Below are 21650 nucleotides of genomic sequence, written 5' to 3' on the forward strand. Positions count from 1 at the left end.
AATAATAATGAAACAAAGCTGAAGAAATGTAACAGGATAGAGGGAAAGAAGATTCAAAGTCAACAGGCAGAAGAGTGTTCACAGAAAATTAAACATAAACCAAATTAAAATGAAAGTGGATTCCATGATCTGTTCTATTAGTATGTACATTTCTTGAGGTCTGTATTATGATCCTTGAGAAGAGACCCTGGCACGTGTGTTTTCTCCCCAACTTTGCAACAGCCTTTTAGGCACTTAAGACAGGAATTTTAAAAATGTTTTTACTGTCCTAAATGCTGAGGAAATTATGACCCATGATTCCTCATATGGGACTATAATCCTTTTAACAACAATGGGAGCAGATGTTAGGCATAGCTGAGTACTTTTAAGTGTCCCACTTCTGTATTCAAGGATAATGAGAACTATAAAGCCTCCATATTCCACCACACTATTGCAGCAGAAAATTAACTGTTGCTTATGAAATGCTCAAACACTACCCTGAAAAAAAGCCCAATAAAGAAATAGTAGCAAGAAAGATTAGAAAGTTAACAAAACTATAAATACCTTGTAAATAAAGAACTGTAAAAAAATTAATCAAAACCTCAACCTACTGTGAACAGATGGAAGACAACACAAAACTACCAACATCTTCAACATCTGTTCTCTATCACCCAAAGTCTTGAAAACCAAATCTAGCTATTTAGTATAAACCAGTTACCTACTACTGTAAATATAGTTACATGATAGTTACACTTCCCTCCTTAAATACTTAGTAAATTTTGAAATGTGCCAACCTCTCCAGTATGGAGAAAGAAGTCGCTCAGGGAACTGTTAAGAATAGCAATGACTGTGAGTAACCCCACAGATGCAATCTGAGAAAGCATTTTCACATACAGGAATTTTTTTAGCTTTCACCCCTACGATGAAAAGTCACTGTCCCTACCTCTCACTAATAAGGTCAGTTTTGGGCACCACCAATGAAGCTTCCATTTCTGGTGGTTTAAGTGATGGGGACACCTGTCCTCCCGAGAGCTAAACTGAGTGTACAACTCACCTCATAGATATTACCAAACAGTCTGCATGTGTTAGCAACCTTGTCACTTATTCACCTGGCCTGGGTTCAAAACACTGACCTAAAAGTGAAAGGTTCCCATCAGCCACACATTCATTCCCAACCAATAAATTAAAAGTCCATCTTCAGTACAAGGTTATCTTTCATCATGAGCTGGGGTGTAGGGACTATTAGAATATTCCACTCAGAAGGCTTTGCAACACTGAGACTTTTAGTTAATAATGTCATCACCTTGCTAAGCAGTGACAAAGGTCAGGGGTTTGCAAGTCAGCTTTCTCTTGGGTGTGAATGACTATTTTTGCAGTTTGTTCATTCACATTATACGCATGAATCCTTGAAAAAAGATGGTCACAAACAGCATTCAGGCAATACACTACGAGAATCCTTTGCCTAAATGTGCATGCCCAGCTGTGTTATGGCAGCCCTGGATAATTCATTCTAGCTAGATGGAGTAACAGGGAGCAGGGTCTTGCTGTTTGCAATGATCTTACCTCTTCGTTTTCCCTCCTACTTCAGTAACAGTATGTATGACATCATTTACAGTTATACCCTACCTTTTGATGACTCTACTCTCTTTGCCTTTTATGTAAAACAACAGGTATGTTAATACCTTGTAATAACCTAATTAATACCTCTGGATTTTCTGGCTTACATACTATTACTCAACGCACATTCTCAATGTACAAAATTAGCACTAGAGAATGGTAAATAATGGTATAATCTGTGAAGTAAACAAAGTTCTCAAATTACTAACAAATTTCTGAGTTACAATAGCCACCATATTAAATTGCATTCTCTAATGAGAGTGAAAAGATAGACAGTGAGTAATGGGAGTAAAGCTTTGAAAACAAAACAAAATACAAACAAAAAAGGAATTAAAGGAACAACACAAATGTAAAGTTTTGAATAATCTGTTTTTGGTCAATGACTTGTGCTTTCTCTTCTTCTCAGATGTTCATTTTGTATTTCCCTCAAAGGAAAAGTTTATGAACATGTTGATCTCTTTCAATAGGCCATATGGTTTCTAGCATTTAATAATTCAATAATTAACAGAACATGGTAATTTTTTTTTTATACATGCAACACTGACAATTTTGCTCTTCAAAATGCCTCCTACTGAAATCTGCAGAAATAGAGAAGCATCACCCACAAGGACCTGTACCTTTCTGACAGAACCACAGTACTCCTATGCAGCATGACTTGGGAGCATTACAGCATCCAGCCTGGACCTCTGAGGACTGCCAGGTATTTGCATGGCACAACAGTATTTTCCTCTAATAGGGTAAGCTAACTTTAGAGCATACTAACCAAATATTCTCTGCTCCAATACACTGCACTTTGCAGAGCTTGCATGTACCCTATAAAAACAAGTAAGCCTGACATTACAACCTGAGGTAGTATGGCTACAGCAACTAATATCTTACACAGCATTCCTGGTCACTTTACACCACAGAACCTTACAGTGCATATCTGCAAATAAATTAGTTCACACCCAGTTGTCAGGGCATTAAAATAGATTTGCCACTAAATAGATTTGCACTAAAATAGATTTCCACAAAGTTGAGTGCAGCAAAGAAATGTTGTACACATTCTTATAAAAGTTTTAATGGACTCTGTCACCCATGTAATAAAGACTGCATCTTTGCATTTATACAGAGGTATATATTCATATCCTAAAGTGCTGTCCAAATACCTCTCCTCAACCAATCAAGTACAACACTAGGAACCTAAGCAGAGAGCTTGAAGAGCATAAAGTGTGTAGGTTCTGCTAGAAAGTCCAATGTACTGAAGCATGCTCCCAAATATCTCTTTTTCATGCACCCTCTGTCTTGCTCTCCAGAAGATTTTTAGATACAGATCTTCGGTGAACAAAATTAGACACCTCCCAATACTTTTGAAGTAATGGAACTGAGACCTATTTGCATTCTGGTGCTTTCTGGATCACTTTTGAGCAAAGTGATATTTGGGAGGTCTCACTGCAAGCGCTATTTAGACAAAGAGCAATATTTAGGGAGCTTAGATTTTGGATCTAAGTTCTGAAAAACCAAGAAACACAAGGATAGGAAAAGGTATTTCATATGTCATGGGACTAAAATATCCAACAAAAAGTTGAAAAGTGATAGGGTCAAAAGAAATTCACCCATTTCTACATGGCTCAGAATGAGTTAATTATGGAGCACCACCTTTCATGCTCAGCATTTCTACTTCACAAGAGTATCAACAAACTAGAAAGCCTCTTCAGAAAAAGATTTGAAGTAAATACGCCAACAGGTTTGGAGGAAAATGTTTCAGCAATGATAAAATATTTGAGACCAGCCATTCTACTATTTTCTCTCTCCACCCGTATAATTTTCCAATTGGCCATTCCTTCACCATTAGAGAAGAAAATAATAATCTCTTCTACATTTGCCTCTCCCTGTGGAAAGTTAAAAATGAAGTATAGGTAATCCAAAAAGGTGGTAATCTGCAAGGGACAAATCTGCAGGTGTGCTTTAAAGGTGAAGTCAATGCCCCTTATACTGCCTGGGGCTTTTTCTCCAATATATTAAACAAAGAACATGCATTGCCACTACCCTATCAGTGTCAAATAAACTTTCTTAATAAAGAGGCAAGATCTTCTATTATTTCCAGTCTCAGGTCCTACTTCCACCAGCTGTACCCTACAGTGCTCCTCCTGGTTTCCCAAAAGCTTATGAACTATCACAGATAGTGTTGGCTAACAGTTTTGTTTCAGAGATACATATTTTAACAACCATATACTATTGGGGTGAAATGGAAGAAACATTTATACATTACAGTATGGAAGGAACTAAAGGTATGCCCTCTGGAAATAGAAGGATTAATTAAAGTAGGCTAATCCAGGATTTAGTTGACTGGATTTCCAAATGTCTTTCCCTTGCTTTCTCTGTTGATTTTCTTCACCTTGCTATCTTTATCCAATAATGATATACTACATTGTCAGGTGAGTAAGTAAATCCATTATAAATTGGTCAATATAGTGAATCAGAGTGGGATAAAACTATGTTCCTATCCAATTTAGCAACATTCTCTAAAGCACTTCTATAATCAGAAAATCAGGTCTGACAGATACTGAAAGTTTTTTCCAATTCTACACTCACCAACACACAGATCTTTAAGTCTCTGACATCAATAAATGATGGGAAAAATATGTCAATAGTCAGACTCAAAGATATTTACACAGTCAATGTTGTCTTTGCAGTCTGTTATGTAGTACCTTTGAAGATAACCAAATCTGGTTTCACTTGTTATCTAAACTGCAGTTTCAGATTAGACTCTACTAGGGAAAGGAAAACCTCATACATTAATTCCCTATTATGCAACAAAAGCTCCTCTGTGGCATATATGCCGGCTTACTCGATGCAATATTTCTCAATACACAAAGCATATAATCTGCCCATGTGAATTTCTTTACTATTGTAACTGATGACTAAAAAAATTTCAATTTTTATTTCATGCTTGTTTTAAGAATCTATTTTTTAAAGAATTTGCTAATTTCTGCAGTAAAAGATACTACCAAAACATATTGGGTTGATTTTTTTATGAGGCATTAGCTATAGAATATCCTGTAAGCCAGCAAACTTTCAGAAAATTCAGAAAAATGTCAGTGTTTCTAAATAATTTTTAGTGAGGCTTAGGTTCCTAAATTACTGAGCTTTCCATAAAAACAGAGTAAAGAGCAAAGCACTACTCAGGATCTTTGGATGGCTTGATTATATATGAATTACAAATTTAACTAAGTAGCCTGTTCTAAAGCACTAACTTAGATGGGTAAACAAACAATGATGACTGGAACCGCTGAAGGCATAAACATCAGTGTTTTAGACAGTACAGTGTCTGTGATAAATAAGCTGCTTCATCAATTAAACACACAGTTCTTTATTTATAGTGTATTTCTCAACAGGAGCCATGCTGGGACCTGTGCTTGGTCACGGAAAGTAAGCCAACTTCAGCCTCATGTATGGTGTTTTGCTTGTCTTTCAATATTAATGCCAGATGGATGATAAGTGCATTATACATAATATGTCCATGTGCAGATATAGCTGCTTAAGGGGCTGCACTGCAAACTACATTACTGAAATGATTTAGGATTTAGAAGCAGTAAGAAGAGGGAGAGTTGCTTCAAATTTCTTCAATGATCTGGTATATAGCAGAAGATCATTGTACCAGCAAATGAAGGGGACTGGAAGTCTATGGATAGTAGTAGAATCAAAGGTGGTCAGTTAGTCTGCCAAAGAAAATGTGTGGTGGAACTACTCTCCAGAGTACAGCTGGAGATGAGCTTGGACTATAGAGGGTTTTTATAGCCTGAAGAAACTCCTCTAGGTTAAATAATATCCCAGAGCTACACAATCATTTATGGTTGGGTGTTTGGGGTTTTTTGCTTTTTTTTTAAATTTGTATTTAATGCAGCTGGGTACCAGTTCTCTTCACATTCAAAAGTGCAATGTCTTAAGTCTTGCAGCAATGAAAAGCTACACCAGTGCCAAGATTAAATATGAAACGGAGTTTAAAAAAATCATTTAATGCTAGATGGTTAAGCCTTTCTGTGAGTGCCAAAAGAGCAGGCTGATTTTCAAAGGTGCAAAATAGACAGAAGTTCCTCCTGACGTCAGTGGAAATGCCTGGGTGTTCAGCACCTATAAAAAATATGAGTGTTTCCTTAGATGCTTAAGGAATAATCACAGATGCTAATTTTAGATGAAGGTAGTCACTATCCACGGACTCCTCGTATGGTAGTGGGGGTGAGCAAGGCTCTTCTGGGGAGCAGTTAAGATTAGAAGCCGTCTGCTCTAAATTAGGTTCTGCAAGTTATCAAAGTAATGGATGGCCGGACTTCTTTAACTTAAAAGTTTTTGAAGAGAAATAAGAACAAACATCAGATTTCAAGTTGAAGGAATTCTGGCAGTTAAGAGCAGCTGGGAGGAAGTATTTGAAATAAACAGAACATCTTATTCATATCAAGTGCAATAAACATTTTGCACTTCCATCTGTAAAGCCAGCAACATAGGTATTACAATCACTGTTTTGGAGATAGACAGTGATATAGATAGACAGATATAAAGCAATGTGCCATTATAATTCAAAGCAGGGAAAACCGAGACCAGACATAGGAGCAATAGCGTCCCTTCTTTCACTTGGGACAAATTTAGGATTGATTTTCTCACCTGTGTGCACACACAGAAATTTTAGGTCCAAATATAAAAACTAATTAAAAATCAGCCAAACAACTGTCACCTGCTTCCCTCTGGACAAGCCTTCAAAAGCATGAAGTATATTTCTACAAGCTACCATTTCAAGCAGGACACTTTCATAAACGGAGATCATTGCACTTCGAAGTCTTTTGCCTCTGTCTCTGTCTCTGCAGATGCTCTGCTCCTACAAAGCAGCAACACCCGCTCTGTAAGCCTTTCACACCAGTAGTTCGAGGATTACTAGGACCATGCTGTCTTGATCTGTACTGAAGTGTTCCTTGTTCTGCCAGCAGGAAGAGCTACTACAGACTTTGTACAGAAACAGACAGAGAGGGTGATCATAACATTGTGTTCGCTGGTTAAATGATGTGGAAAGAGGTAACTTCTATCTTTAAATACATGCCCAGTTTTATGTAGAAATAGAGCATTGTATAGGACCTGTTTAGTTATGATAACGTTTATGCATCAAGTCTCTCAAGCTGAGGCGTATTTAAAACCAAGAAATCCAGTGATATAAGAACAAATGCCACACATCCTTATCACAGCATTTCATGAAATGATGTTCTTCAAACATTGAAGATGTGAAAATCACCCCAAACTACTAGGAATGAAATTTAATTTAGGAAAAAATGGAGTGCTTGATGTGAATACATTCTCCTTGTGGTATCAGCTGACAGTAAAGAACGCATAGCCATAAAAGTCACATTGACTCAAGAGTCAGCAACTTTTCACCGCTCACAGTAAAGGAATACCACATCAGTTACAAATAGTTTATTCCAACAATTACAGCTCAGAAGAAATTATGCTTGGCAGTAAAGCCATCCAAACCAACTCAACTTTGCCAACTGTGTAAGCATTTTTATATTTATTTGCTTGCAAGGATATAAAATAACACACAGGAGGGACTTTTTTTTACTTGGGACAAAGCTAAGCAGTACAAATTCCCACCTAATTCTATTTCACTGACATGTTTCTTCCTGCATCATGTCCACCTGCATTTCAGCTACAAATCCAATGCATTTTTCTGTAAGCAGGGCCTGCAGTACAACTTCTAAAATACTACCAATATCTATATAGATAGATATTCACAAGTAAAGAAAACCCTGATGTTCAGTCTCACTGAAGTTAATTCAGTAGAACTGTATAGTGCAATACAGAAATTACTACCTAAACTAAAAATCATTAAATAGATCAGAAGTTATGCAACAGCGATAAATTTATGTTAGGCTTTTGATATCCAATTCTTCCATCATAGTGATGAAACTCCTTTTGTCTTACTTGTAAAAGGACAGAAGAGCTTTGATGAAACATTTTGAATTGTGTTAACTCATTGGCAAAAAGCAGTCAAAATTCATCTTGCAGAGCTGTTTTCTTTTGATTTGGATATTGATGGTGTAATCATGATATTTTCTTATTAAGATTCATTAGTTTATAGAATATACCTCAGTCCTGCTTTTGCTTGCACAGGACAACCAATTGTATGAGCATGGATTCCCTATTTACTGCAGCCTCAGCACTGAAAACCCTCAGAGGTCTTCCAAGCACACACCTTCCATGTCTCTCTCTTCAGCACTCCAGTGACCCAGAGATTCAAGCAAGATGCAGACATCCCACCCACAAGAGATTATAGCACAGTCCACTGCTTAATACACAGCTTTTCTTTAGCTCTTAATCACCTTGGTTGCAGCTTATGGAAACCCACTCAGATCCATACTTTCTTCCAATCCTTATTGTCTTACTAATTGGATCAGCATATCTGCAGGCAAACATTTTACTATACAAATTTATGGGGAGTCTGTGGTGTGTATCTATGGATGAAGGTAGGAGGTAGCCTTTGCTTCCCATTACAAAATGGTCCTTATAATTTATTTCCATGATCATACAGTTCTTTTCCTGGCAGATATCTGGGGGCTAATTAACAGCTGAATTGAGGCTGTAGGAGTTATCAATTTGACAAGACTTAATAAAAGCATACAGAGCCTGGAACAGGTCAACATTGAGAGGTTCATTTGAGTTTAAATAGAAAACATAATATTGAGTAATATATTTATTTCTCACACTTAGTATTGGTAAAGAAAACCTCATTCAAACAAACTACGTACTTAATAATTTTGAGTAAAGTGAATTTCGTAATACTTTTCTTTGAATTTTCTTTCATATACCAGCACCACAGTATTCAGGCCTGCACACAAAATCGACAGCTTCCAAGACAAAATATGAAGCACACTGACAAAATATGATCGTTTCACTATCCTTTCAGCATGCTCCTCTCAAGCACCATTCCATGCAAGAAACATCAGCAAGAGGAATTTAACATGTTACTATTTTAACAAGCCACTAATCTCAAAGAGGCCAATTGTACAGAACAAGCCATAAACACATCCCATATTTCTACAGAGACTCCTTCTGCCCTCATGGCAACTCTTCATAGGATAAGAGAAACTGCAACTCTATGGCCTTCTGTTGCATCAGTGTCTAATACTTGCGACAGTTACAGTAGATCCTGAAAAATCAAGACATGCTGTTGCAGAAAAAAAAAATTAAGTTCATCCAATAACTACCAAGTTCAGAGCTGGATCTCGTATGGGGCCATTTACCACTGCGATCATCACTTGAAGAGCACTCAGGATTTAAAAGAAAGCAAGAGATGTTCTATGTCTGTTCTTAATACTAGAGTTTTTGGCATCCACTGTTTGAAAAGAAAATTCTTGATGCCCCTGGAGGAGCATTTGGCCTTGGAGTGCTGAAACTTCATGTTTCATAAAGGTGCACTCTGCATCTATAGTGGCCTTTATCATTTGGCAAGACATTGTTATTCTATAGAAGACAGCCAAGTACTTGCTGAATACTAGAAAAAAAAAGTCTAAAAAAGGTGAAATTGTTTGCTCTTTTAATTATTAGTACTAATAGAAAATCCTGCATTTCAACCAACAGAACTTCCAAGACACCTACACCATCCTGATTATCTGCATAAAAGGTAAGGGAGGGAGAGAATTGCAGTGTAGGACTCATCATATGATACAGCATATGTTATCACAGCACATGGTTTTCCCATTATCATTCCATTTTTGAGTCTGGATGATTTTCCTCCCGGCATAATAAATCCCCTCCTGAAACTAGTCCTAAAGCTACTCAACTCAGTACCTTCATCTTTATAAGAAATATCCTATAGTTAACAGGTAAGTACTAGGAATAAGTAATCTGAAGGTTCATACTCTCTTAGAAAGGAGTGTACCTTTTCCTTCCCCCACACCTCCTACATTCACATCCAGACCCTGTTCATGCTGCTCACTCGCACAGGAGTGTGCTTTTTCAACAATCCCACTGGTATTCCAAGTGGGTAAAAAGTGTCACCTCATTAAAAACCCTCTAGTGGTGGATGGTTTCTGTGTGTGCAATGGAGCCTAATGTCAAGGCTCATTATTAAAGGATAGAATTTTGCATGGTTTAAAAAAAAAATCAAGCTAATTTTATTTCCAGATAATCTCAGCAAAAGAGGAAGACCTAGGCTGGAATTCCCTCTACACATTGCAGATATTGTTATAGTATGTACAACAATTATTTCAATCTGGAGAAGTGAGAAGTGGTTTACAGGACTGAATTCTGTTGGTGGCATCCAGCCTCTCCTGCCAACCTTTTTCTGCCTTACATTTCTTTTTCATTCATTGAGGCTTGGTTATTTCTCTCCTCCATTGAAGAACGAAGCTGTTTCCTTCCACTATATCTGCCTTCTCACACACCAGTAGAATTCTTACAGGAAGAGGTTTCTGATAAGAAATCAATTTAGATTCCATCCACAGAAGACCAGACAAACTTCAGAGTAAATCCGGGACACTGAGTCTAACTCTATTTATAGACACTGAAGTCAGACTGAACACAAGGTCGATTTCTCTTTCAGGCTGCAACGAACCTCTCAAATCTGCTGAACTTAATGAAGTTGCAGCAACACTACAACAATAAGGATGTTGCCCATCATTCACAGTCCTGATAGCTTCTTCCAAATAATTTGCCATACATGTGTCTTCCAAATGCATTTTTTTTAACTTGCAAGGACAACAGGAGTTGTATTACCAGCCAAAGGAGGTAATGCAGATAAATCCTTATAGGTCACACTGAAAATGTAATCTGATATGTACTTCTGAAGACTGGAAGGATACAGCTTCTTTCCTTGAGAATCTTTTCTGAAGTCCTCACTCATGCACAAGGTTCAGCGTTATCAAGATTTGCTTTCACAAAGAGGGCAATATCAAGGTAAATAAATATTCTAAATCTTCTTCTTTATTCTATACCAGTGTAAAAAATCATCAAAATTGTCAGAAATTACATTGACACCTACATTAAAACCCTTCTGCATTAACAAAACGGTGGTACCAGGGCCATACAGCAAGCCAGAATAAGATCATCCACATATAATAATATCAGTAAGGCAAGGAATATGTTCCCAGTTCTTTCTTTACGTATGTTAATTCAATAGTGTCAGACACATTTGATAACTGCAGAAGGCACATATTAAATATGTGAAGCCAATTTAGTGTCTTACAATACAACTATCCTGAAGAAGGGGTTACACTTGTTTCACAGTCTTCCTTGGAAAGCTAACAAAACACATTTCATGTCAAAGTTTAAAAAAGCATACTCACTCCTATAATTATTTATAGCAAAAGTTACAAACAAGAAAGTGCTGTTAAACACCTGGCTGACTAAGCAGTGTTGGCAGATCAAACACTGCAAAAATACAGCATGTGCAGATTTTGAGTAGCACTGCTGTGCTTGGTTTCCCAAGCTAAGGGACACTGCATTTTCCTGTGTTCCCTTTAGTTATACTGAGATATAGGTAGTGAAAACCAAAAGCTTTGTGGAATTTGTTGAACCTTTTTTTGGAAGCTTAAGAAATATAAGAAATATATTTATTATGGAGAAATATATTTATTATGGAGAAAAGAGAAATCATGTTTTAAGTCTTCCACTATAAGCTAGTATGATTTTTGTTTACACTCCAGTCCTGCAGGGTAGGAGCTGAAAGACAACTGATCTCTAGTCTGAAAGACCATAGAACAAACCACTTCTACCAGTTCTTACAAATATCACTGCTGGCCTCTTTCTACCAGTGGGAAAAACGAGGTCTGAGGTGAGCTGACCTTGTCTAGGGTTACGGGGCAGAATGAAGAAGAGAATCCCACCCTCTCTGGACAGACTTTTCCAAAAGTACTTCCAATATTTTTTTTATTTCTGTGTAGTACTGAAGAAACAAGGGGCCACTCCCATAGATCTTTCAGCCACTGCTTAGGTGCACATGGGCAGTGGAAGTGTACTGGGTCAAGGAGCAGACTGTAGAAGTTTCCAATCCCATGGTACCCATCTACAGGTTCAAAAGACACCAAGGCCATAATTCTTTAATTAGTTTCTACTATTGGACATCTACTGTGTCTGTTCTACTATTGGACATCTACTGTCCCTTTCTACTAATGGACATCTACAGGATGTCCATTCAAAATACAATTTTTTTTTTTGTTGTTGTTGTTATTTAGTCTTTCTTTAAAGTTGTTGCTGGAAATGCCCAATCATATGATCCTGTTTAAGTTTTTGCCAATAGTGTCTATTGCAGCAAATGGTTGAATTGCTGTATTTTCTTGATTTCCTGAGTTGACACAGGCTAAATGTTACCTCAATTAAAGCATTTTAATTGTTGCTAACATTCAGACAGAGCTAAACCACAACTCATCTTTCTTTCCTATAGTGTACTTCGTATTTTTTTGGACATCTGTGACCACCAAGGAGCCTGGATTACAGCAGACCATAATACTCCACGAACCATGGTTATAATTAGGCGTCACATCCATTGTAATCCTATGAACGTCATCATGTGTTACCAGCATCTGTTGACAGATTTCATACCAGGCATATCACTGAAATGGCAAGTCTGGAGAGGGCAGCCCACAATAGAAACAATGGCATTTATTTTTGGTTTGATCCAAGACTGTCTAATAGAAAATATATGCTGCCAACTGCCAGGGCTCCACTGAGATCATTTTTCAATATTATATTACCAGTTAGAACAAAGATCTCTGCCCATGTACCTGCAATCTTCTCCTAATAAATAAGGAATTAAGAAAGCGCTTTCTGCCACTGTCTTAGCATGAATTAGCAAATATAGAAGCCTTAAACTTTACAAGGTTTAACCAACCCTTTATCATGCAAGTACTTTTCATGTAATAATAATTCAGACTCCTTTCCAAGACAAGGAGTAAGGATCCCCACTCCTAAATTTTATTTAAATATGTTATCATGTTAATATTAAAACTAAACCCTGGGAACTGGCAACATAAAGTAGCTTAAACTTCTCTGTGGAAGTAAACAGAGTCTGCATTAATTTATCAGTGTCGAAATCTGACTTTCTGCTGAAGTGCTGTCTGTTCCGAGAATGGAAACATAAAATTTTCAATGTAGTATAGCTACTCCCTGCTTTTCTGTAAAAGTCGAGACTTACTGTAAACATAAAAATGTCTTCCTAATCCAAGTCCTCTTTACTTTTGATCATTTGTCTGCATTGAAGGAAAACTGCATTAGAGTGCTGACTATCTAGTAATCTCTCCAATTTTTTTTGAAAACAGCATTCTCTGAAATACTGGACAATTGAATCCTAATCAGATGTAGCCACAACTCTTACAGCTGCACAATTTCAAATCACTAAAGCATTTAAGCACTAAGATAATTTCCATTCTCCTTATAAAACAGAAAAACATAGTTGACCATTTGAAGAGTGTCAAATTAAAACTAATGTCAGTGTTGATGAGTACAACTTAATTATTGGTTAGGAGTTGCAGCAGCTGGTAGATCAAGAAAAGTGAACTTCAACTTAAGAGAACTTCTCCCACTATATTCATACAGCAGGATCTGAACAGGTGCGAATCTAGGAAAATTAATAAAACCAGCTAAAACTCACAGAAAGAGGGAGACTCCAAGCTAAATTTGAGCGGAAAATACCAGCTCTACAAACTTTAATGGAAAAGCAAACCCCCTGGCCCCAACAATTCTAACAGCCCTTACTTTTATAGCTATACGTTTATAGTATAGCTTTTACAGAAGCTGTGACTGCAACAGTGAGCCAGTTCTCTCATAAGATCTTAACTGGCACCTTCTATTTAGGTTTTGAAGTGAGCTGCTCAGCTGTGCAGAATGCATATTCAAACATATTGTCCAGAGCACTGTCTTTCTCTCCCTCCCTTTTTTTTTCATTCTTGTAACCAGTAGATAACCTTTTAATCCCAGATCTGTCAGCTGTAACTTCAGCGTCACCTTTCAAATTAGAAAGTAACAAATCCTCTACAATATTTCATCTCTCTTTTCCATGTAGTGTTTAAAACAGTGTTCTGAAATTAGAAGTGCAAATATTACTAAAGTATCAAACCACTGACAAGACTGATGTGGGATCATAATTTCTGCCTACGTTCAGAAAAAGAGCATGGGCAGTACTTGGTGGCTCAATAGTTTTCTTACACCTAAAAGGCAAGAGGCATTTTCTCCACAACAGTATATTCCAATATATTTACAGACCTGTTTTTTTCCCAGACAGTGAACTGGCATGTGGGAACCTAATCATGAAATACAGTTTTCCAAATATAGCCTGGATATATTTCTAGGCAATACTTTCCTTGTCAGATCATTCAGCTGGAATGAAGAGTATATTCTACTAAGAGCTGACTTGCAAGATCGCAACTTCAAAAGTGATTTCTCAGTCTGCTCTCAGAAATATTGCAAAGTTCTGTTGCACACCAATTTTGAACCATCTCATTCATCTCCCTGTTTATAATTGCAATTTATTCTTTTTCAAAATCCACCAGGTGCACACATCAATTCAGAGTCTGCTTTCTGAAAGGAGGACCTAGGAAGTGAAGTTAAAAATTACTGAATCACCAATACATAAATCTAGAGATACAGACAGGATATTTCCAGTGCAATATAAAAAAAACTTCTGACTCTCATAAATTATTTTCATCTGACATAGGTTTCACTTAAGAATCAAAACAGCAAATGCTTTATCCTCAAAATATGGCATAGCTACTATGCATTATATACATGTTTTATACAATGTAAAATATGTTTTATTAGAACCCCTTGCTGTACAGCCCTGACAATTCCAGATATAGCATGGAAATAAGAGAGGACATCATTTCGTACAGAACCACACAGACAAACACATTATTTTCAGACCTTCCTTTGCTGTTTCTCCCATGCTGGGTCCAGGAGCAGGTCCCTGTCCCATTCTTCTTCTTGGGTCATGTACTCATCTTCTTCATAGTTATAGGTGTACTGCATGTTTGTTTCTATCTGATTCATGCTGTTCATGCTACCGGGGGATCAGCTTCAGCTGCTGAGGCTTCTACTACAATTTGAGTTTACTTGCTGATGGGTTGTAGGTAGCAGTGTCTGTTTTCTTTTCTTTCTTTTTTTTTTTTTCCTTTTTCCAAGGTGACAGGGAGTGAATATCGACGAATCTTGCTGAGAGCAGAGGCTGAAACTGTCAGGTAAGTGCTGACGAGTGGTGACCTTGCTTCCCTCTCTCCCTTGCCCTCCTTCACTGTCTCTTCCTCTCTCTTCCTCTGTGGCTGCTGCTGTCGATCCCTGCGGCTGACCCCTCAAAGAAGCCCAGGGCGGCTCATTGCTGCGGCTTATTATCCCCGCCGGGCTGTCACGTGGCGCTCCGGGCGGCGGCCCCGGTCCCAGCCCCGCTCCGGGCGGCGGGAGGCGGTGGGCGCTGATCCCGCACGGGACAGCCTGGGATGGGCTGCGAGAGAGCAAGGATGGGCAGGGGGCTCGTCTCCCGCCAGCGCTGCGGGAGCTCGTCTCCCTGTCTGTCGTGCCTTACTATTTGACACAGACTTGTCTTTTTTTTTCCCTCCTACTGACATGTATTTCTACTTCTCAAGGCCCGTCTATGATTTGCTAATGTAGTTTGGCATAGTTTATCATTAGTCTGAAGTCGGTATCTGTCCTTGAGCCACTTCACACTTTCGGATTAAGGATCACACGAGCCAGCACAGACAAGAACACTCAAGAGATGAAACAATTTCCATTGGAGATCAGGTCTGGAGTTAACCAGAAAGCATGGAAGCACAACTTTAAAAAGCAATGCATATATTTTTGTCTAGGAAACACTCTTAGTAAATCCAAAAGCAGGCACCAAGAAGCACATACAAAGGCCCGTAGAAACAGTAACTTCACATACGTGTGACAGGAACCATTTACCCATGCTTTCCATAGAGCAAAATCCAAAAGGATAGCACTGAGATCAAGCATCCTGGCAAGCATGTCCCATATCTCCTGTGCCATATCATTTCAGTTGTCCCGGTAACAGGGTTTCTTCTGGGAATTGGCAAGTTTACTATGTTCTTCATGTAGCTTGTCATTAATACCTGCACCTATCATCAGCCAAGGTCATCCTCGCTAGCAGTGGCCACACAGGATACAATTCTATCCTCACTTAGGAAAAGAAAATGCTCACCAAAGCTGAGCTTTTAAAATGACAAAGTCATATACAAGGGGAAAATGTTCAGTAAAGACAACAGTAGTTCTCTAAGCCAATGTAGATGAATATCCAGAATAATTTACAGCTTATGTCCTCCATTTCAAACTGCTAACTGAAGCTCTGCTTTCTGCCAAGTCACCTTCTAGCCCATAAGAATATAGAAGAACAATGCAATATAGAACATGCATACATGCACAGAAAATATCTACTCACTAGTTCAAAAAAACTTCATAAATACAGCACTAAGGCTGCAAATTGGAATTGCAGTACTAAGGTTGCAAATTGGAATTCAGAAAAGGATTTAAACAGTTCATGCAATAAAAGCAAGCTGAACTTCTGAAGACTGATGCACATACTGTAAGACAAACAGTCCAAAAATGAAATTCCAAATCTAAGCAGCGAAGTCAGAACCACATGCTTTTTGCCTGCTCAGTGCAAACACTCTCAAAGTTGCTACACTTCCATCTATATAATGAACTAATGTTGGTGAATGCTATGCCTAGACTTTTTTGTTCAAGTGCAGATGAGCATTCTCTTAGGATACTCTCAGACAATATCAAATTGCAATCACAAAACAAATTAGTTCACATAGATAGACATTAAGTGTATGCTGGTGAAATTTGTGTGGTTTATTTTTATAGCTTGGTAGTCACCTCTGGTTTGAAATAGTCCAATTGCAATCACCTAAATGATAATTTAAGCCTTTGAAGTCAGTAAAATCATGTCTTCTTTTTCACCATACAGAGCACAGAAGAATTTCTAAAGGAAATGCAGAAGTCAGAGAAGCCCTAGAAGTATACACATAAATCTGTAATGCTCTGACTCAGAGCTGTCCCCCATGCAAAGAGCTCTCCTGCACTAATGAAACCTGTGACCTTTCATGCACTCCCTCATTAGAGGTGAGCCACTGCAACCAGCTTTGTGCCTTTCCTCAGCACTGCCTTGTCTGGGGATCTACGTGGATGAAGTCACACGGTACCGCACCCTTCCCCACAGTACAAGTGAGCCTTACAGGTACTGACAGCTTCATGCGGGGAGGTATTAGCTAAAACCCATGTTTTACATGTTGACCTTCACCCTCTAACACAGGCCAGGGTGCCTGTGCCATGAAATAAAAACTGAGGTGGGATGGTGACAAAGAATATCCAATCACACTGTGGATTAGGACTAGAGTCAGACCCATGCCTAGATTTCTAGGAATCAAAAGAAAGTCTAGCCAAATTTTCCGGAATTCTAAAAGAAGTTTGCCAAGTTTTTTCATAAAATAACTGGATTTACTCAAAGCATACCTAGCCACTGCTGCAAAGGTACTGTTCATTTTTTCATGTTTACTTGGTACATATGTAAACAGTACTTTGATAAAAAAGAAAATGAAACAAAAATGTTTAATTGTTCCAAGCAAACTAGAACCAAATTGTTCCAAGCTAGAATCATAGTCCCACTCAGCTAGTCTGAGAGATTAAAAAAAGTAAGTATTTCAAGATCCACTTTGGCTAGGTAATATTTGTCCATTTTGGATCAAAAAATATAGGGGACTTCAACTTTTTTGGTGTGCATTTTCAGAAAGTTGTGCTTTTTGTCTATAAAACAGAAAGCTAAATGGAATAGCCCCATTTAAAAAAAAAAAACAACAAAACAAAACCACCTGCCTATCTTGATGGAATCTGATGTGTTTTAGGTTCTCTGAATAACTGCTTACTGCCTCTTAATCAGAGAGCATGAGTAGGCAGAGGAGATATTTATAGATGGAGCTTTAGGAGGAGTATCTGGTATTTTGTTTACTACTTTAATTTAATTTTATGAACTAACTGTGCAGATGGTAATGAGAAGCATATGAATGGAGGTCCGTAGGGGAAGAAGAGCCAAAATGGAACTCTGACGCCAAACTTGAAGTGGAAAGAGAGATGCCTCTTTCAGCTCAACAAGAGAAAAGCAAAGCTGTGCCTAGCACAGTAGTTTGAATAAAGCAGTTTGCTTCAACCAGCTTATTTCCACATCAGAGGTAGGTTAGAACTATCTCCACTAAAGCTGGCAGAGTTGCACTGCTACAAAGTATGTGTGCCTAAGAAGAAAGGAAATAAAATCAAAACAGAGATTAGCAACCTGAGCAGGAAAGAAAGGACAAAAGTCAGAAACAGAGAAAAAGAAAGAAACACAATGAACTACATGGATAGGTAGTTTTAAGTTGACACGGCAAGATACCAGAGAGTCAGCAAGTACAGTTTACAATGTGGCAAGACAAAAAGAATACTCATGATTGCCAAATGAATTGGAAGAAATAAGGTTGCACAGGGAGACAAGAAATGGAGATGGCAGAGCTGAATTGTCAACTATTTTTATCTTTTATTTGGCAAAAGGTGTGCAGTTGTAGTTCATGCTAATATAAATGATAGCAAGGGCCTAACCAGTAGAATGATGCCTTTAACCCAGGAGAACACTGTGGCAACCAGATATCACTTCCCATGCACGAGAAGTACCAAACAGGCTTTCCTAGCAGGAGCAGCAGGTCTGTGAGGTTACACAAATGCCTCCTGGCATGCTTTGCATGAAGATACTTGAGAATCAAAGGGCTTTTCTAACTAAAGAAAGTCAATCTTTATCATTCTTTTTAATGAAATGGAAAGTGTTTCACACATTTTTTATTTAACATTCATTTACTTGTCAAAAGCCATCATACCATTCTCTCAAGAACTCACTCTGCATTTTTTACTGTTCCTCAGACTTTCAATCCTTCAACATGCTTCTTATTCTTCCCTCTTACAAAATCTTAGAATGAGAATAAAACCACAACTTGTTAATAAAACAAAAATGCTGAACACCACATTTCACCAGATCATTCCTCTATTCGAACTTAGTGAGATATAGACTAAGAAATAAGCCAGATTTCTCTACTTAAATAATTGCCCATGAAACAATCAACTGATGTAGAAATAATCACCATTAGTTTTCAGTTTTAACACTTCTGTATACGAACGCAATAGTTCATATCTGCCAAAACTGTCTCAGAAAGGCCACAGAAAGATAAAGAACCTTATGAGAGCTCAGTCAGTCATTGAGTCTTTAAGTAATCATAGCCTTTTTGTGTGTTTCTTTGTGAAAAAGAACAATAGAATGGTTTCTCAATAAAGAAGTCAATGAAAGGTAATAGAACAGAAATTCAAACTAATTATTCTCTTGTGTAAACCTCTAACAGGATCTTAAAAAAGGGATCAAAAAGCCCTTTAACTTTCACAGCATGTCATAACTGTCACTTCTACATAAAATGTATTTCTGCTTGTAGCAAATATCCACTAGTTTAAAGCTTAACCAACAAGAATATGAATTATTTAAATAAGATAATGATAATTTAAATTGGTTCAAAATGTTGGATTCTGTTAAAAATTATGCATATATTTCCTGAACAAAGCGAAGCAGAAAGGTGAGATGTGTTAAAAAATGTATTTATCATTTATCATTTATTGGATTTCAAGAGACATTGCCTTTTTTTTTTAATACAATAAATATAACCTACCTTCTTCAATTTAAGAAACACACTATACTGTAAGTTCATAAAAATAAAAAAGGCAATTAAATTCATTAGGTAAGGGCAGTATGAATAAACTTTAAACTTGCTTCATATTCCTACAGAACACCTACAGAGAAAACAGAAAGAGAGCAAAGAGGAGAAGCATAGATCTGGGAACCAAATTTCTTTGTCTGAGCTAAGGAAAAGCACTGTGGGCACTAAGCATATTAGCCCTCCCACATTTATGCACCAAGAGGCACAAACTTTGACTCTGAAAATTCTTCACGCTACTCATACATGGTGATATTAACTATACAGTAGCTAATTACTTTTTTAAAAGTATATTATTTCAAATTACAGGTTTGGAAATAAAAATTAAGAAAGAGCTGAAAAAATGCAGTGCTGGCTTCATAGTAGCAACTGTCATTGTCAGGAGATCCCGAAGTGTTTCATCAGCTATATATAGACACGACTTACTCTGTCCCTGAAATTCAGCCATGGATGAAATGTAGCAAGAAACATTTATGGGACAGGCAAATACTACCAAAGCATAGCTTGGGCTTCAGGAGTATGGAGAAAACGCTGACTGCACTGACATCACTGGCTTTTGCCAACCCTTTGTGCGGAAGGAAAATCACGGGGCTGAGATATGGGGTGATCATGCCAGTTTAAGATGCCCTTGTGTGACCTTGAGCAAGTCAATTCAGATAAAATTTTTCCCAAAAGCTAAGTGTTGGCTTGTTAGACTACTCTCACTGAGAGAAACAAGCTTGTTGTGCTGCACTGTCCCATCTCTGAAACAGTGTGAGCAATGCTTCCTTTGGTCCTTAATGTCCACCCGTAACATAAATTCTCTGGAGCAAATGCTTTGTCTGACTAAAAGCCCTGAGGAGCCTACACAACAACTATGATTATAGTATGCTTTACCTACCAAACACCCTCCACCTCCACGTTTGTCTCTCCAGTCTGTGTGTGGCCTGCGCCCAAAAATACCTAGCATTATTCTAGTATGTCAGGCTTGCTCAGGCATTCAGGGTCCCTTATACCCTTGAAGGGGTGTTCCTACTCTTTGTAAGCCACGCTTGGAGCTTTGCATCCTGCACTGCGGATGGTCCCGGTTTTCAGAGAGGGTTCAAGGCAGACAGCAGCAGGAAACATTCAACATCTGGTCTCTGCCACAGTATCACCAGGCAGTACTGTGATACATAATAACAATCAGACTGCAATGTGAGTGCTGAAAGATGTAGCGTAGCACGGCAAACCCTCAAGCCGTGGTGAGTGCCAGGCAGCACTACACAAGGTCATACCTTCCATGACTCAGAAGAGCCCTCAAACCTCACATTCTGATGTATTTCTATTCATTTTTTCAGAAGGAACCACTACACCTGAACTGCCTTATCACTTGAGCTAGCTTCTTGAGGGTGCCTTTTTGGTTTAATGGTTCTTGTCTGGGTAAGCGCAACTCACAAAGACAGAACAGAGCATGGACTAAATAATATCAGAAGTTTTGATAGATGCTTTGCACAGATTAGAAATGTGCAAATGAAAAACTGGGAAAAGTATATTGTAATTTATATACAGAACTTTAGTCAGTCTGTTGGCACACTGAAGTTGTAGAGCAATATGCAGTGAGCTACAACGCAATACACCCAGTAACAGGTGGGGAAACTACAAATAGTGCTGGCATAAGGTCGGAAAAAATGGTGAGACAGAGCCAGGATTTTAAAAATGGTTCAGTGACGAGAATGCAAGGGGCAGGACTAGGGGTATAGCACAGCCTATTGCAAATCTTCTGAAGAAACCTTCACAAATCATGTGTTCTCAGAATCCTGGCTGTGTTCCTATTTTATGCTGGCTTGGATTTATCCCACAGAGATACTAAGCAAGGAAGAAACTGTGTGACTAGGGCAATATGAAAGCTGCAACTGATTATACAACTTATACTTCATGAGTGCAACCAGTTAAGAAAATGCCCTAGTAGGCCAGCCTGTGACTTTTTTGTCTAAAAAAACACCACAGTATTCAGCAATAGTTTTGGTCACAATGCGAAAAGGGGGTTGGGGGGAGGGGTGAGATAAGGAATGCAAAGACAACATGCCTTTATTTATCTAGAAACAAATATCGTCAACTAAGTCAGAGTTTCCAGACAATAATTATCCAAGGGGCACAGATGAGACATGGCAGGTTTGAAATCACTGAGGTATGAGGTTGAGATTATGGGCACAGGATATGGGCACTGGATATCCAACACTGCTGTGTTCTAAACTAAGCATTTGTACAGATTGACTGAATGACCTTTGACAGTTGCAGTCTCGATGCCCTCATTTCTCTTTCCAGATACACCAATGTAATACC

General features: G+C 38.1%; 1 protein-coding gene across 1 annotated transcript in view; it reads right to left on the reverse strand.

Moving 5' to 3' along the window:
- ACTN2 (actinin alpha 2) overlaps window positions 1–14872 on the reverse strand; it is a 69074-nt gene extending 54202 nt beyond the window's left edge. The window contains exon 1 of the mRNA XM_027684733.1: window positions 14476–14872. Coding sequence (XP_027540534.1) covers window positions 14476–14610 — 135 coding nt within the window. The 5' untranslated portion in view covers window positions 14611–14872. The remainder of the gene's footprint in view (window positions 1–14475) is intronic.
- Between the last annotated feature and the right edge of the window lie 6778 nt (window positions 14873–21650).

Source organism: Neopelma chrysocephalum, unplaced genomic scaffold (assembly GCF_003984885.1).
Source record: "Neopelma chrysocephalum unplaced genomic scaffold, ASM398488v2 Primary Assembly neopelma1_23, whole genome shotgun sequence".
Taxonomy (NCBI): Eukaryota; Metazoa; Chordata; class Aves; order Passeriformes; family Pipridae; genus Neopelma; species Neopelma chrysocephalum.